Source organism: Marmota monax, unplaced genomic scaffold (genome assembly GCF_021218885.2).
Source record: "Marmota monax isolate L192 unplaced genomic scaffold, Marmota_monax_Labrador192_F-V1.1 WCK01_AAM20220418_F8-fsc00008, whole genome shotgun sequence".
Taxonomy (NCBI): domain Eukaryota; kingdom Metazoa; phylum Chordata; class Mammalia; order Rodentia; family Sciuridae; genus Marmota; species Marmota monax.
The window spans coordinates 15,537,220-15,555,820 of NW_026694432.1; the positions used below are offsets into that span (position 1 = coordinate 15,537,220).

Genomic DNA, 18,601 nt, shown 5'->3' on the forward strand with positions numbered 1-18,601 from the left:
CTGGGATCCCCCCATTCATTCCCCCTTCTGTGGCAACGTACTCTTGGTTTCCTCTTGGGAAGATATACTTTGGATGGAGGCTTTGCTCTCTGCTCCAGCCGTAGATCATGGGCCCAAGCCAAACCATTACATACCATGCCTGGGCCAGAAGGAGGAAGACCCCATGAGATCCCTGCTGGGGCTTCTGACAAAGGGACAGGATGGCTGCTGGAAGGCTGAGCAGGACTGTAGGCTGGAGTTGACCCCACAGGAACCTGAGAATGAAGAGCCAGTGGAGAGCCAGCGACACATTCTTTGGATGCTGAAGCTGTCCTAGGAATTTGGACCTTCTGTCACTCGCCGACAAGCCTTGACCCATGAAGACCATGAGGACTCAGAAGAATGAGGTCCCAACGATGAGCTCCACAGTGGCTTGTGGCTGAGTTACCCCAGGACGCTCCACAGGGCCAGCCTCGATAAACTTGGGGGGATTCATTCCTTTATTCTCCTCCTATGCAGTCACAACACTGGCTCCTCTGTGGGGGGAAATGTGCGTGGAGGGGACCTCTTGAAGAAAGTCTGTTCCCTTCAAACGTGGGAACAGCTTCCACAAACCAGGCACTCTTGATGGAGCCCCCAGAGGGTGCGGTGCTCCTCAGAAAGCAGCACAAGTGAGACCCCTTGGTGGATCCAGAATATGTACAAAGGCTTTAGAACTAGACAGACCTGGTAAACGTATGTCCTTGACACTTAACAGTTCAGCACAGAGCACTAGGGGCTCTGCCCTAGGGTGAGACCAGCCCCCAGTAAGCCACCATTTCCTTGCCCCCAGTTAGGGGAGGGGAGGGGAGAGGAGTCGTGGAAAGGTGCCCCTTCCCGCTGTCACACACAGCACGTCACACATCACTGCCACCCGGGTGCAGGTACAGTTTATTCTTCACAACAGAGAAATACAAAGAGCAGAGGGGTTGTAATTCCCTAGTTTTTTTTTTTTTGCCCCTTTTAGTGTTTTTCCCCCACATTCGATTTTTACCTTGCTCCCCACCCCCTTTTTAAAATAGGATGCAAACTTCTCTCCTGAAGTGTCTGAGGGACACCTGCCCTCACCTCCCTGCCACCAAGATGCAGACTGAGAAGCCAACAGACTCTTTTCTTTTCTTTTTTTCTTTTTTTTTTAATAAGGTAACTAGTTCTAAATATGGTGGCCTGGAGGTCCCATAGAAAAAAGCAAAGGGGTGTTAACAGTATGTATGACAGCTTATTTACAGGGCAATAACATGCGGACAAAAAGCTACAATACTGAGTATCAGACGACGCAAGTCAAACAAAGGGGCGAGGGTGGGGGCAGAGAACCCCATGGGAAAAGAAACCCCAGGAAACGTTAAACTGGAAAATCAATGGCGAGTTAAGGCTTAAAAAGTGTATAAAAATAACACAGTTAATATTCAAAACGGAACTCCAGATACAGAATATATAGATGAGTTTCTGTCTAGTTTTCTTTTTTTTTTTTTCCCGAGGGGATGTGGAAGGGCTTCTCCGGGCTCTGTACATGGTTCCTATATACATGGACACGCATGGCTTTCAGATTGGGGTGTGTCTGTGGGGGCTGGGGGCAGGGTCTGCTCCTGGGACCCTCCCCAAGGATCCCTTCCCTGCGGAGGGGTGCACCCGGGCTGAGGATTCCCCCACCCTGGGCGCTGACCCCATCTGGAGGAAATTCTGGAAGGAGGTCCCAGGCCCAGGCCCACTCCCTCCCATCCCCCTGCCCACAGTCTGGGATGACAGGAGAGGTAGCCGATAGGTTTCCTGGCCAGCACCGAGGTAGACTGGGGTGGTCTTCAGGGCATCAGGGGAGGGACCGGGTCTTACCCAGCCCACCCCACCCCATTTCCCTGGGCCCGCCGCCCAGCCTGTCACTGCACCCTTTGGTCCTACAGATCTCCCGGCCCCTCGTTTTTCGGCCTCCTGAAGCCTGGACAGCCCTGGTAGCTGCCACACCCTCTGCTCAGTGGTAGGAGCTGGACACCAGGGCTAAAGGGCTCAACTCCAGCTGCCTCGGCTCCCACCCATCTGGGGACCCCTTTGCAGTCCAGAGCCCCAGACCTGAGCCTTCCCTTAAGACCTGAGGCCATGGCCAGAGAAGGTCCCACGCAGCCCTCTGGTTCTCTGCATCCATCTGCCTGATCCTTTTCATTTCTCGGTCTTAGCAGCACCAATGTCCTGGCCAATAAATAGCTTTTTTTTTTTTTTTTTTTGTTATTTCCAAAACAAACTTAAAAAAAAAAAAAAGTGAAGCAAGTGAGGGGTGGGGAACAAAAAGAAAACTCAACAGACAGGTTCAAAGTGCTCTGAGATCGTCTTTGGATGCCACCAAAACAGTCCAGAACCTTGCAACTGGCCTGCCTGACCGGCCCGGGACTGGACCAAGCAGGGCTTCTGCAGCCCAAGCTTCCTGGCAGGTTTGGAAGGTCATGAAGAGATCAGCAGTGCCCGGAGGCCCCGGGGCCTGGTGCTGCCGGTGTCAGCCTGCCAGTGGGCCGGGCGGGCGGCGCCTCAGGTGGGGCTCAGATGAGAGAGATTCGCACCGGGATGCCTGGGGACTCCGTCCTCTGGGGTGAGTGATGGCTCACCAGGTGCTCCACCACCGTGTGTTTGGACATGTGCTTCATCAGGTAGGTCTCCTGTGGGCAGGGTGAGATGCAGAATGGTCACCACTGGAAAGGAGGCAAGGGAGGCTGCAGCTCCCAGAAGTGGCCACTGCAGGGGTCCTTGGCAGGTGGTCACACTGGTAGTCTGCAGCCACAGTCTGGAGGCCCAGCCGGGCCTGGGCACTGGCTCTTGGGATATGGCCCTGCTGCCAGCATCAGCACTAGCCACCCTGCCAGGCTCAGAGCCCACAGAGCGCTGTCTGGGGGAGCTGACTGGTACCAGGCCAGCCCCTCAGCAGTGCCCACCTGTGGCTCCCCAAAGTCAGGTCAGCTACCTTTACCAACTGGCTCTAGCAGGGAGCACTGCATGAGACATAGCCCTGTCTGCAGGACAGCTCGAGTCCCTGCACCTGGCTGGGGGCTCCCAAGGGTGGGTGGGGGGTGGGCAGTGGGCCCAGCATTGAGCCTAGTTCTGCCATTTCTTAGTGGTGAGATCTTAGGAAGTCATCTCACCCCTGAGCCTCAGTTTCCTCCTCTGTAAGAAGGGAAGGGAAGGGTTGTCATGGTGATATGAATAAAGCCCTCAGCATGCAGCCGGGGCTGAGGGCACCACTCTTTTCCCCAATCTCTACTTTTTTCCCAGGTGGTGGTAGGAGTCTTGGCCTCACTGGACCTACCCTAGGGGTAAAGCCAGGCCTGGGACCCTCACAGGCTCTGCTAAATCTGTCCTGAGGCAGCACCAGTAGGTGAGCAAAGGGACCCAGGCTCACTGTAGACCCCTGACCTCAAGCTACACCATATCACCCACTGGCCTTGATCAGGAACAAGGTGGCATTCTGGGTCCCCAGCTGCCACTCCAGGGCCTCATACCTGGACCTGCTCAGATGTAGCAGAGGAAGCCCTCAGATGTGACAGTGTGATAATACATGGTGACCTAGACAGGCACCCATCAACAGCCACCCTAGGAAACTCTTCTGCGAGTGTATAGCAAAGAAAAGGGGGAATTCTGGATTAAAAGATACATTGACCCAGTACAATATAGGAATCTTATTTGGATACTGATTAAAAAATAACACTGCAAAAATTAATAAAGACTGAAAAAATAACATCACAAATAAATAAAATTATGACATGCAGGAGAAATGAAAATCATCAACACTGACTATATAGAAGTATTAGATATGTGGAAATGCTCTCTTTAAAAAAAGGAGTTATCATTAGAGACATAAATTTCATTTACAAATGAAATAATTGATGTCTAGGTTTTGCTTTAAAAACTAGGGGTTCAGATAAGGCGGGACTGGAGATGGTGAAGGGGGCCATCGAGAGTGTGGGACTTGGGAGACGCAGGGACAGACTGAAGGTCAGTGGCTGAGGGGGGTTTCCTGGGGACCCTCGTCCGCAGGTCTGTCCTCTTAGCTCTCCTCTGCCCCACAGACTCGACTCCAGGGAGGATAAATATCACACACTCAGCACTGGGCAAGAGCAGCCCTGGCTGGCACCTGACAAGTCCTGACTATGATGACCCCACCCCACCCCCCACCCAGAGTGACACTGACATTTCAACAACATGCTCTCTGACACTCTCAGGGGTAGAACAGCTTCTCATTCTACCTGGGAAAATATCCAAAGTTTCCAAATGGCTCCCAAGGCCCCCCAATCAATTCCTGCTACACACCATTTTTATTCCACCCAGGGCATTGGCACTAACTGTCCTCTACATGTAAGGTTCTTGCCCCTCTTTCTCCTCTTCATTTAATTATCCTTCAAGGCTTCATCAAAATGTCCTGCTAGTTTGGATCTACAATGTCTCCCAAAGGCCCACGTATTAAAGGCTTATTAGTCCTCAGTTCATGGGACCTACTGGGAGGAAGTTAGGTCATTGGGGGTAGGCCCTTGAAGGGATATTGGGACCATAGCCTCTTCCTCGTCCTCTCTTTGTTTCCTGGCCATCATGAGGCCAGCAGCTTGCTCTATCTACCACATGCTCCCAGCCATGATGTGCTGTCTTGCCACAGACCCCAAAGCAACAGGAGTAACTATGGACTAAAACCTACAAAACTGTGAGCCAAAATTAACTTTTCATTTTTTTAAAGTTGATTATCTCAGGTATTTTGCCAAAGTAACAGAAAGCTGACTAACACATGTTCCTTTCTCAGATAGCCTTATCTGGACCTTTCAACCTTCCCAACTCTATTTTATAGTTTCCCCTGCTGCTGTCTCTTAATCCCTAGAGCAGCGATTCTCAATCAAAGACAATTTTGACCCCCAGGGGACATATAGCAATGTATGGAGACATTTCCAATGGTCACAACTTATTGTTCCTGGCACCTAGTTGGTAGAGTCCAGACATGGCTTAGCATCCTACTAGATGCAAGACAGCGCCCTATGACAAAAAAGGTATCCTGCTCAATGTCAATAAGGTTGAGAAACTATTTTAGAGCAGTGATCACAATTTTCCATTAAATGTTTATGTGTGTGATTACTTGTTTAATATCTATCTCCAACAGTAGTTTTTAACCTTCCTGAGGATAATAAATGTCTGGTATCCAATTCCCAAGAGTCTGGCAGAGTGTTCAGTAAACAACAGGTGAATAAGTCATTGCACTAGCTAAGGTTTATTTGGCACTACTCTGCCAGCCAGAAACCCCATGAGTTAATCCATTTGACAGATGAGGAACCTGAGGCTCAGTGATCCCTATGTTGGGTGTATGAGAGTCTGTTAACCAGAATATTTAAAGAACCTAAAGCACAAACAAAAGTGACTCACCTGGGTGACCAAAGGCCCCCATTTGGGGAATTTTCCCACCCAGGGACAGGGAGTTGGATGCAATGACCCTTCTGGTGGTATTCAGGCCTTCCCTGAGATGAGAGTGACTGAGCCAAGTCACTGTGCCCCCTTGTGTCCATAATGGGGATTGCAGCTACAGGAAGCAAGGAGACTCTTCTCCCTGACTCACAGAGCAGGGTGCCCAGCCCCCACCACTACCTTGAGGATTCTAGGGCCTTAGAAACCCAGGATAAAGGCAGGCAGAAGGTGGCCAGCTCGGTCTGGGGCAGACAGACACTGAAGTGGGAAGCAGAAGCCATTGTCTGTGATCGTGAGGAGTCCCTTTCCCTCTCTGGGCCTGTTATTTTGCTTGCAAAGTGGGGAGTCAGTACAGTGGGGAGGCAGCTGGGGCCGGGCTGGCACTCACCGAGGTGTAGGCCCGCCCGCACATGCTGCAGCAGTAGGCCTTGGCGTGCTTGATGGCATGGGCCGAGAGGTGGATCTGCAGGGAGGCGGAGTCCGAGTAGGCCCGGTAGCAGTTGGGACACTTGTAGGGCTTGTCCTTGTTGTGCTGGCGCTGGTGAGACTGTGAGGAGCACAGCAGGGGGTCAGGAGGCAGTGGGACCCCCCACTCGCCCCCCCCCTTCTTATGTTCCCTTTGGGGAGGCGGCTGTGTCCCTGGGGCACAGGAGGGAGGCAGGCACTCACCTGGAGGTTGGAGAGCTGAGTGAAAGCCTTTTCGCAGCCAGGATGTGGGCACTTGTAGGGTCTGTCACCTGTGTGGATTCTGCAAGGGGCAGCCTGATGAGGAGGAGGTCCCAGACCAGCTCCTGGGCGCAAGTCCTTGGCTGCCCTGGGCCATACCTCTGCTCCCAAGACACTAGACTCGGTCCCCTTGACCCACTCTCCTCAGTGGCCAAGAGTGAGCCCACAGAGAGATCTAGGGACTTCAAAGGCCACCGTCTCTCCTTCCCTCTCTAGCTTCCACTGCGAGTCTGACTAAGGCTTTCCACTCCCCCTAGGTCCCTCTGCACCCGCCCTACGAAAAGCACCACTCAGAGACCCAGGCCAGCCTCCAGCTAAGCACAGGGAGGTTGCTTGGACTTCCTTCTGTCCTCTCTGCCACTGTGAAAAGAATGGATTCACAGTGCTGTGAAGACCTTCCCTCCCACCCTGCCTCCTTCCGCAGAAGAAGGACATCCCCCTTGAATGGCTCCTGGCCTCTATTTCCTGTGCCTTCTCCATGTCAGACATATATCCATGATGGTGACATGTTCACCCTCATGTATTAGAAAATTCAGGCCCATGGCCCTGAAGCTCAGTCCCTCTGTGTTCTTAACGATAGCTCCTGTGCCCCACTCCCCTTCCTGAGTTCTTATCCTGGACCCACCATTTACTAGTGGGGTGACTCTGGGCAAATCACTGAGCCTTGGTTTCCTCACCTACAAAATGGATATAAAAATACAATCCCTGCCTCACTGGGCTTTGTGAAAAGTGCACCAGATAATACATGTAAGGCTCTCAGCCGAGAGTTGGCACAGTAGCACTCAAGAAAGTCTTGCCAGTAATTATTATTCATTCATTCAACATTTATCACACCAGGTTCCTGTGTGCCAGGCACCATGCTAGGCACTGGGGATATATCAGTGAACAAAACAGACAAAAACTACCGCCTGGCAGAAAAGAACCGTAAGCATAAAATAAGGAAATAACTCACACGCAGAAGGTAGTCAGTGTTGTGAACAACTGAACAAGGTTGGGGACTGGGAAACACGGGGGACAGTTTTACACACAACAGGATAGGACCAGTTGAGAAGGTGATATCCTGATGGCTGACCACAGCTCACTCTTGTCCAACAGCCAGGTGGGGACAGAGTGGTGGATGGTGCTGTGAGTGCAGCTGACGCGCCTGGCACATGCCATCAGGTGGCCTTCCCTGTGCTGCACACTCCAGCTCCAGGGCCAGCTCCCCAGCTGGCCCAGAGGCACCCATCCTGCCAGACCCTCTGTGCCAAGCCAGTAGGCAATGAAATGCCGGCTGGGCCCAAACCTTGTTCGCCTAAGTTGCCAATGAGCACCATTAAGTGGAAGGAGAATGCAGATTGGGCCAAACAGGGTCCTCTCGCCCTCTCACAGCCCAGGTCTGCTCCGCCTACTGTCCATCTCAGAGACCAAGGCCCTGTAGCCAGGACCAGTGCTGCACTTAGGGTCACAGGGCTTCCTGCTGTCAGAGAGCTTGTAATGTTGGTTGCTGTTATACCCAGAGCCAGTCGGGATTCTTCAGTGTGTCACTTGGGCCATTATCGGTGGCCCGGCTTCACCTTCATACTCTGTGCACCACGTCCTGGTCAGGGAACCACTTCTTACCTGGAGACCACGTCTGAGGATTCTCCCCGCCCTGCCCTGCCCTCGCTGCACCCCGTTCTGCCCAGTGTCACCTCATCCTTCCTGAGTGCACTCCTCCCTACCCGACCCAGGGTTCCCTACCCCCAGAGCTTGGCAGCTCCTCCCCACAGTGCTGACACCTCTGGATTCTCAGTCTACCAGACAGGGAACCCCAAAGACAGGGTAAGGCTAGGGCCCGGCTCACAGACTGCACCTAGATGTGCCAAGTGGAGCTGACCCAGTTCTGAGAGCACCTATGGACCTGCACGTGGTGGGGTGGTCCACCAGGCCTCTGCTCTGTCTTTACAAGGGAAGGACCCTCTGCTCCAGCTCCACCAGTGGCCAGCACCCCTCCATTTCAACCTCTCCTCATTCCCCTCCAGGGTGGGGTGGGTTTGGTTGAGAGCAGGTGGCAGGGAGGGCCTGAGGGCCCCCAGAACACGCATCGCTTTTAGTTTTCAACCTCACAGGCTCGTGCCCACAGTCCTCCCTCCCGGCCCCGAGCCCGGCCCCGCTGGCAATTCCGGCATCTAGAGCTCCTCCTCCTCCAGCCCTCGGTCCTGCCACCTCTCCTTCAGCTACCCTGGCCCAAATCCACCCTCCCTTCTCAGGGCACGTCCAGGACAGCCTTCTCCGAACCCCCAGAAGAGGTCAGACCCCTGCAGCCTACCTGCCTAGCACCATGAAACCCCACTCCCACAAGTGTGTCCACACTTCAGTGTCTGGTCACCGTTCTCGGCTGCCTCCTCGAGAGCAAGGCCTCTGGTCTCATCTACCACCATCTCCCCAGCAGTGGGCATGACCTCAGCGCACAGAGGACACAATAACTAGCTGCAGACTAAAGGAAAGTGAGTTCTCTCTAAAGTCAGCAGCTGACAACAGAATATACTCCACATAATCAACTTCCATTCCAGAGGTGTATTTTGTGTTTGTTGACTAACTGATAGTTCTCCAGGGACTTCCGGTCCCCCTTGGGGACCTAGCCAAGCCCTCCTGACCAGAAAATTCTCCCGGTGGCTTCCTCCTACCCAGGTTCACCAACAGCCCAGCCCCTTTCCCGGACTCTGGCCTTAGCACCTGCCCCTGACCTCAGCCACGGCAGCAGCCATGGGAATCATACCTGGTCAAGGCTCTGAGCAGTAACTGCCACCATCTCTCCCTTTTTCCATGACAGAGCCCCAAGGCCTTGCCTCAGCTTTCAAGGCCCTTTACATTCCCGCCTCCTCCCGACACTGCTCTCGCTGGTATCTCACTACCCTGCCACCACCTTCCCCAGCGAGCCTCTGAGCCTTTGCTCAGGCTGTTCCCGCTGCTGGCGCGGCTTCTCCCTCTGCTGGGAAGGGCCACTGTAACCGACACTGGGCCCAGCTGATCCTCCCCAACCTCCACCTCATACTGACCACTGTCATCCACCAGTCTCTAGGTCACAGTGGGAGTTCCTCCAGGACAGGGCCTGTCCCTGACCATTGAGTTGTCCCTGTGTGTAGCACCAGCACTGGGCAGCTCAAAGAAGGCTGCAGGGAGCAGCTGCTGGGTGAATGAAGGACCAGGCTCTCACCTCCATCTCTGAACTGCAGGTCAGGCCCCGCCCCCACTGCTCCTGTGGGAATCCTACTCCAGGGCATCTTCCCACCAGGGGAGCACCCAGGCCTGGCTCCCCCCTGAAGAGGGATGGGGTGCCCACGTTAACCCCAGGGGGCCCCTTGCTTGGGCAGCACTGGTGCTCCTGGACTGCTCCTCCGTCCCCATAACCCCAGGCCCACAGGGAGCCCCAAAGACTGGTCCTGTTTCCTTGCCCAGCACCTCCACCCCGTGTGCACGCGAGCTTAGTCTGCAGCCTGACAGCCCAGGCTGCTCCTTGTGCACTGAGCCTGAATCCCACTTCTGCCACCTCTTAGCTGTGTGCCAAGGGCAAGTGACTGGCTCCGTGAGCCCCAGTTTCCTCATCTCTAACATGGGGATAATAATAAGGATTGTGAAAATTGTAGCAATTAAAGGACCGTACATAAAAGGTGCTCATAAAACATTCCGCCATGTTAGTTTTAATACATTAATCTCTAAGATAAATGATTTGTGTAAAATAAAGGGAAATGATTCAATGTTTAAGTAAGATTACTAAGGATTCAGAAGACGGAGTAGTTGTCGCTGCTGTCTTTACCCATTAGAATAATAATAATCTTCCACGTTCACTTTTCTCGTATTTCTCAGGTATTTACTCCACTACTAAATGGCTTCAATGTTGCATCTTGTGCTTTGTAACTGAAACAATGGTAGATATAGTGGAAGTTAATATTTCTTAAAAATGATTTGCTCTCTGGCATTTTGAAATTCATTATCTCTTACAAAGAAACACAAGTTTCCATAGTACCAGAACTTTATGGATACCTTGTATAATAAAGCACCTTGTGTAGGGCCAGGCACGCAGGAGCTCTTTGATATGGAAAAGCTGAAGATGTTACTACCATTATTATAATCAGACTGAGAAATCAAAATGACTCTGTCCCCCCTGTCGCAGTTATCATTAGGCATGCTGGTAAAATCAGAGTCAGGAAAAGAAAAACAAACACCAAACATACTTTGCACCCTGAATAAACAAACAAACAAATACGTCACTCTGTCTAGCACTAGGTTCCACAAATAGATAAAACCTTGAGCCCTTTCCTATAATTTACTCTCTCCCCAAACAATTTTATCCCTGACTTTTGCATTGAGACATTTGCGGACGTGGGATGGTTCTTAGTCAGATGCTAACTCCGAGAGACAATTGCTGTTTTTCTGTCATCGATTGACTGTAACGGGAATGTTCTATTTTCTCCATAAGTACACGTGGTATTTATTAATTGCTGGGCTGATCCTCAAATGTGGACTCGGGCTACACTTACAGGTCACCTCCTTTCTTCTCCTTGTTGTTCCTTCCTTTGTCAACACAGGACATCCCAAGATGCCTAGGTTCACCAGTGCCACTAAACTATGTCCCCCAAAAGCGTCACCCAGGTACACTGTTCTCTACAACTAGGAACAACTTTCCTCACTCTCTTCAGACTGTTCCTCTCTCACCAGACCAGGGCTGATTCTGCTTTGGACACGATCCTCTCCTCTCCCCATCATTAGTGGCAGTTACACTGGAAAGACGCATTTGATTAATGATATGACCTGATTGTCTGACTTCCTGCCGAGAGGCAGGAAAACAAGACAGGGTCTCTGTCAAACAGCAGAGGATGGGGAATCTGAAATCTGGTTGCTTCTTTAGGTTTGGCTTTGTTTATCTGTTTGTCCAAAGGACTCTGAGACTTTGGGGCAACTGGGACACCCATCTCTTTACCACTGGGCTAGGACACATTGGCTTAATTATATGTGCCAGTGCCCCGTGACTTATAAATTTTTTTCCAGTTGTTGATAGAATCCTCTTATGTTGTTTGCTTGGTTTCCTGCCATTATGAACTTTAATCACACAGAAGGAAAAAAGAGAAAAGAAATTTGTGCCCTCAGGAATGGAGAGTAATCCCTGGGTCTGGATGTTTTGGTAAAATACTCTCCTTCAAGGACCTACTAATTTTTATTTATTTACTTATTTATTTTTGGACATGGTCTTAAATGATATTTTTAAACAAAGTCTACTTCTGGAAAAAAAAAAAACACCACACAGAATTTTTCATCATTATTATTACTTGCTACTATGTCTGTTTTCAACTGGACTCTGTCCACTTCATGCTGCAGCCTTTCTCAAATTCAGTCCTCTAGTGCAGAATAATAAAATTGGCAAGGTGTCTTTTACATGCAAATGCTCCTGGAGTTTCCAGATGGCCGCTGGGCAACACCAAAGATTTGATCCCAGGCTTCAGAAAAAGAGGGAAGCTCGGAATGATTGGGCCTGTTTTGTATTCTCCATATTGTTAATTAGCTGAACGCTGAAGGGACAGCTGTATAAGAAAGTGTGCAGTATAAGAAAGGTGGAAAACCAAGAAGAGAGCTCAATGGACTCATTTTACATTTAACTAAACAATATGCATATACATTAAATATATGTTTTGTGTTGTGTGTGTGTGCGCGCGCGCGCACGCTAGGGATTTTTTAGTGGTGTTTAACCACTAAATCACCCAGTTTATTTTGAGACAGGGTCTTGGTACATGGTTTAGGACCTCACTAAATTGCTGAGGCAGACCTTAAACTTGCAATCCTCCTGCCTCAGCCTCCTGAGTCACTGGGATTATAGGCAAGGGCCGCCACTGCACCTGGTGTTTTGTGTGCTTTTTAAGATAAACCAAAAAAAAAAAACCCACATAATTCTAACACAGAGAAATTGGCACAAAAAAAGCAAACATAAAAGCATTTTTTTTTTAAATATTGCCTCAAGCTGGGCAATGTTCAGTGGTAGAGCGCTTTCCTAGCATTCATAACGACATGTATTTGAACCCCAACACCATTAAAGAAAAATAGGTCTCTAGATTTAAAATACCCTTACCAATTAATAATAACCATAACTCAAGCTTTATGAGATAAAATGAAAGACCCTGAAGATTGGCCAATGCCCTTGCTGCATATAATACGTACTTAATCTGAGAAACAGATCATGCCTTGTATCTTCATAGAAGCCTCTGCTCTCGTCCGTTCTGATAGTGTTGATTATTATAATAAACTGACCAGATTCGTTTAGTCTTATCCACAGGTCTCACTTCCCACTTCAAGCTTGCCTTAAGGCCTCTGCTTTGAGTGGCAAGTCAGAAATGGAGTCATCTGAAAGAACGCCTAGGAGAACGCAGCCTCAGGAGGGGCTGGGACACACACGCTAGGCTCTATGTACTTCAGGAAAGAGCCAAATGGGTGCAGGTTTCCAGTGACATCACCACCGGCAGCCACTGCAGGATCCAGGATCTTCTGGTCCAGAAGTGGACAACCTAGCAAAGTGGACCAGTTAACCCAGGGTCAGAGGAACAGAACTACTATCTAGGACAGGATGAAGCCCATTTCACTGTGGTTAGTGTCTCATATTCCAAAGGGCATCTGAGAAAACCTTTTTCTCCTTGGGTCCATCTCCAGTTCTCAATTTAGGAGGCTATATTTAACAGAGTGGAGTAAAATTGTTCCTTAAATGGCGCCCTGTTCAAACTAACCCTTCAGAATTCATGGGGAGCTATAAAAATTTTAAAAATCATCAAAGTAATTTAAAAATAATAATCCTACTGAGAACAACATACGAAATTGGCCTCGTCTACAAAACTACTCAGAATAATTGCTAAAAAATATTCGAAGTGCCTTTAGTGAGACCCCTTTCTTTTCACAATCATTAATTCCGTATATAGTTCAATAAGAATCTGTCCTCTTTCCTAACAGGATATAATTGGGTAAATCAGATTTGTCACCATGACTATGCCAGAAATGTCACATTTAAAGACAAATCCCATTTAATTAGGCATGACAAGCCTCATAAGACAGTACTTCATATGTGAGAATGAGGCCTCCCCAGGCCTCAGGCAAATGACTGGCACTGCTCCATGGCAGGGGAGTTCCAGCCTCGAAGACGATAAAAAACCATCAGTTCCTGAGCTTCCAACTTGAGGAGTCTCCAAAAAAGAGGGTACTCCTACCATTATGCAATCTGGCAGAGTTGAATTGGTGGTTCTAAGTTCCTGATCTCTATTAATATAAGAAAACATTTTTCACACATACACACTTAAAATTCTGGCCCAAGAGCTTTACAATGTCTCCTGACAGAAGTTAGATTCTGCAGCTTATCATATGCCATAATCTTAAGAACCATGCAACCAGGAGGGTTCGTTTACTAATCAACACCTTGCTACCTACACCTGTGTCCATAACACTGGCCACCTTAGAAATAAAATCAAAGTAATGACAACATCAGAAAATTGCTGAAACAAACTTATGTGGTCAGATCTCTGCCTTAGGAGGCAGGGAAATGAGAAAACAGGCTGACAGCTTTCCCTGTGGCCACTCTGTCATTTGTTCTTACCACTGAACCTACAAACCATACCCCAAAGTCAGAGAAATGGACAAGGTAAAACATTTTGCACCTTGTGATAAAGGATACAAAGACCATGGAGACAAATGAATAACTAACAAAAACAAAACAAAGTATAGAGGTCCCTCTGTATGGTATTAGTCCCAGAAGACAGAAAACCTCCAGTTTTGTCAGTAAGTGACAAACTTCACAGCAAAACAATTTTCTCCCTGCCTTTGACCATGCTGATACTGGCAGACACAGGACCACGCTTCCAGAGATGATAATCATCGTGTGAGCAAACCGTGTTTCTTCCCCTCTGAACAGATGAACTGCAATCTTGGAAACCTTTGATTTGTTTCTTTAAATACCTAGGGTATTTTTATTTGGTGAGACAGCCTTTCTGATGTCTATACTCCCCTGCACCAACTTTTCTTCCCTTAAAGCATTTATCTTTGAGTCTCCCTTTCACACACTCAGCCCCACTGTAAGCCCCGATGGGCAGGGGTTTTTGTCTGTTTTATTCCTGGCCGTGTCCTTGGTACCTAGAACCGTGTCTGGCATGGTGCACAGGCGCTGCGAACACTTGTTAAATGGATGAATCGTATGCTCTACAGGAACTAGTTCTATTTATTCCACACATATTTAACAGATGCCCATATGTACCACACCCGGGAGATATGGAAATGGAGACAACCAAGCCCTTCCCTTCAAGAGCTCAAATATACGGGGAGCAGTGTACGAGCACATGGCAGCCCACCACTGATAAGAAGAGGATGCACCGGGCCTGTGGGAACGCAGAGACCAGGCTCCTTACCCAGCGTGGGGACCAGGGGGCTTCTGGGAGAAAGGTGGACTGAGAGATGGACAGGAGAAGGCCAGAAAACAGAAAAAGGACACCGCATGAACAAAGACCTGGAGAGAGGGGTGGTGTGAGGGGTAGTGTAGCAGCAAGGGCTCCGAGGGCCCAATCAAAGAAGGCCAAGAATGCTCACCAAAGGAACCGGCTCTTGACCCCTGGGGGCCACAGGTGCTGAACTGAATGGGTTGCCGCAGGGCAGCATGAGGCAGGCCACCTACCTGGTGTGCTGCTGGAGGTGGGAGAGCTGTCGGAAGGACTTATCACAGTAGGAGCAGTGGTAGGGCTTGACGCCCAGGTGGATGCGCAGGTGCTGGGCCAGGTAGGAGGCATTGGCAAAGGACTTGGAGCAGTGCGGGCACTTGTGGGGCTTGGCCTCTGTATGTGACTTGGAGTGGATCTGCATCTCAGACTTGGTGAAAAAGGTCAGCGGGCATACCTTACACCTGCAGGGCAAGAGGCAGGGTCACACCTGGCAAGACACCCCAGCCCCTGTAGGATATCTCTGGGGAGATCTTCCATGTTGGAGGACCCTGTGTCTATGAGGAGTCCAGAGGGCACAGGCCCATCTGGGAAAAATAAGGACAGGCTCCTAGCCTGGGGACCCTCCAGTCTGGGGGAGCAGAGCCTTAAGTCTGGGAGACATTGGCAGCAGCCTGGGGAGCAGGTCTATACTCAGGGAAGACAGGCACCATGATCCAGGGGGAAGAGGTCTTGCCCAGGGTCATGCCCATGGTCCTGGGGAAGGAGATTCTAACAGGCTAAGAGATTCTCAGCCTAGCTGTACATTAGAATACTCCGGGGACTTTTGAGAAATACAGATGCCTGTTTCCTTTGATGCTCCCACTGCCAAAACATTAACTCAGAATCCCTGGAGCTACAGCTTTGCCAATGGCAGGTTCTGAAAGTTCAGATGGCTCACACGTGACCAGGACATCACTTAAAGGGAGGAGAAATGCATTCTTGCCACACTAGACTGTGATGGAATGCCAACCACAGACCTCCTCTGAAGGCTCTATTCCAATTCTCTCCCACAAACCGGCTTGAGACGTGGGCGGGGCTCAACAGGAGACCACAACCTCTGGACCCCAGCCCCACCCTCAGCCCCAGGTCCCCTTTTCCCAGCCCTCAGCATGAGTTCCTGCCCTGAGATCTCTTGGTCCTGTCACACCAAGATCCCCACCTGTACGTCTTGCCTTCCTTGGCAGTCTCGCCGGAGGCCAGGATGGGGTAGGGGACAACAAGGACAGGTGGACCCCCCGGGTTCTCCGCCTTGATCTTTTTGCGGCCACGTTCAGATTTGGGGGGGCCTAGTAGGCCGTGGCCCTGGATTGTCTTGATGGAGTCCAGGAGGGGGGGGCTGGTGATCCCTGAGATGAGGGTAGGGGACGAGGCGATGAGGCGGCTCTGGCTGGTGGTGGTGGGTGTGGACGGGGTGCTGGTACCCGTGCCGGTGCCGGTGCTCGACTCAGATGTGCTCACAGTCGGGGTTCGGGAGGAGAGCCCCAGACCTGCAAAGACACACAGGTTGGGGGTAGGGATGAGGGGAGCTGCAGAGGTCCCCTCAGCCCCAACTGTCCAGATGTGTGACTTTGGCAGGTCGCACTGCCTCTGTGAGTTCCCCCTTCCCATTCATAAATTATTACCCAGGGGGAACTAAATGAGAGAGAATGAGAGAGAGAGATAGAGAGAGAGAGAGAGAGAGAGCAAATACCTTAGACATTTTAAGTCTAAACTGAGTTAGAGCCTTAGAGGCCGAGGGGTCTATAACTCAGTGGTAGAATGCTTGCAATGTGTGAAGTGCTGGGTTCAAGATGTTCACTACTGTGTTATTTATACAGAAACATTTAGAGACAACTGAAATACGCAACATTGTTTAGAAAGTGTTCAGTATACAGTGATTAATCTCATCTACTGAACTTGCCATTATGTTCATTTTTAAAACCTGCATGTGTGTGCACAGAAAAACATAAGTAGAAGGACCAAAATGTGATGTGAATAATAGGAGTGATTAAAATAATTTCTTGGTTAACCTGTACTTTCTAATTCTTCGACAGTAAACTTTTTTAAGAACTTCTATAATAAAAGTTCTCTTTAAAAAATGAGAGGCCTAGGTCAGGCATTGTGGCTATCATACATCTGTAATCCCAGTAACTCAGGAGCTGAGGCAGGAGGATCCTGAGTCTGAGGCCAGCCTCAGTAACTTAGTGAGACCCTCAGAACTAAGACCCTTTCTCAAAATAAAAAATAAAAAAGGCCTGGGGATGTAGCAGTGGTAAATTGTCTCTAGGTTCAAGTCCCAGTACCAAAAAAAGAAAAGAAAATATGAGAGGACTAGATGTATAATATCAAGTTTAGTAGACAAAAACATGAAAATGGCATTCATCACGTGGTTCAGAACACAAAAATCTTTGCATTGAGAAAGAAAATATCCAGAGTTGGCAAGAGATATGCCTTGTATCACACACAGTACCCCAGGAGTGCACATTTCTGCAGTCTTCATGGAGGGCAGTTTGGCCACAGCCATGAAAATTGTAAATGTACATAACTTTCAATCAAGTAAATTAACTTGACTTCTGGAAACCTACCATAAAAAATATTTACACATGAACACAAAGATCTGAGTACAGGGGCCTCTCATACAAAACTGTGATTAAACAAAACTGGGCATAACCCGTTGGTCAGCAGGGGCTGTGTAAACAGATGTGGGGCCTCCTGATGATGGAGAACTTCATGCACAGCCACGAAACAGAATAGATGGAATGCAGCGACAGAGAGGAATTGCCAAAATGTGCTGCCAGGTTAAAAAAAAGTGCAAGTCACAGACATTGTGAATGCATCTATTTTAAGACACACACACTCAAAATACATAGGTACACACGGACAATGTGGGCATGTGTGAACACTCGCAACAGATCTGAGAAGAGGCACGCTAGTCTCCTATCCAGGGAAGGAGGAGAATTTTGTAATAGGAGATTTGCAAGCTTTCCCTATCAGTTTCTGTATTACTTGGTTGTTTTACCTGGTGAATTCATCCACTTTTCACATCTATGATTAAAGGAAATAAAATATAGGGAAAATGTACAAAAACTCTAACAATTATAGGACTAAGCCTAATTTTTTCTCCTTTCAGTTTTTCTGTAATTTCTAAATTTTCTATAATGACTGTTACTATCTTTACAATAAAAGTGCAATAAGCATGTTGATGATAGAAGGGCAAGTTAAATCATGGCTCCAGTTCTACCACAAGCTCAGCAAAACACACACACATATTAAAAAAAAAATATGGGAAAGGAAGGAAATGGACCAAAAGGCTCTTTAAGCTGCAGGGTTAGGAGCTGGAGATTATGAGCGACTTTTTTTCTTAGTTTCTCTTTTTTTTTTCCAAAATTCCCTTAATATGCTTATATTGCTTTTTTAATATTGCTTTTATAATGAAAAAATAAATTTAATAAAATCATAATAACAGGAGATGTGCAGAGTGCAGCTGCAGTCTGGGGAGGCCCACCAGCCCTACAATTTCTGGGCATCTCTGAGGAAGGGAGGGAGGCAGGGAGAGAGGCAGAGGCACCTGGCTGGGGGTAGAGGGTGAGCCCGAGGAAGAAGAAAGACCTAGCTAGTGTGGCCTCCTGGAAAAGCCTGTCTAAGCTCTAAGTAGGGTATCAGGGGGCTCCAACCCTTAGATACCTACCCTGAGTGTCCCCTGCCACCTCAGCCACAGGCTAAGACTGAGCTCCGTTCTTTCATAAACCTCTTCCTCTGTGGATTCCATCCCAGCCACAGAGTAGGAATCGTCTCCAGCCCGTCCTCCCTGTGCTCACCCCCTACATCCTGGGAAGCACCAGGCCCTGCCTGCTCTTCTTTCTCAATCTCCTGACATCTGCCCACTTCTCTCCATATCCACTACCACTGCCTGGTTCACATCACCGCCCTCCTGAAGGTCTCCCTACTTCCATGTTTGTCCCCAACAACCCAGTCTTTATGTCGCCGCAACAGCCAGACTC

General features: G+C 49.3%; 1 protein-coding gene across 2 annotated transcripts in view; it reads right to left on the minus strand.

Moving 5' to 3' along the window:
• Positions 1–2,316: 2,316 nt before the first annotated feature.
• Positions 2,317–18,601, minus strand: part of Znf362 (zinc finger protein 362) — a 34,979-nt gene continuing 18,694 nt past the window's right edge. For both annotated transcript variants that reach the window (XM_046468781.2, XM_046468780.2), the window contains 5 exons: positions 15,781–16,108; positions 14,819–15,043; positions 6,106–6,184; positions 5,825–5,983; positions 2,317–2,660 (listed from right to left, as the gene is read on the minus strand). In XM_046468781.2, the coding sequence (XP_046324737.1) occupies positions 2,544–2,660; positions 5,825–5,983; positions 6,106–6,184; positions 14,819–15,043; positions 15,781–16,108 (908 nt within the window). In that variant the 3' untranslated portion in view covers positions 2,317–2,543. The remainder of the gene's footprint in view (positions 2,661–5,824; positions 5,984–6,105; positions 6,185–14,818; positions 15,044–15,780; positions 16,109–18,601) is intronic.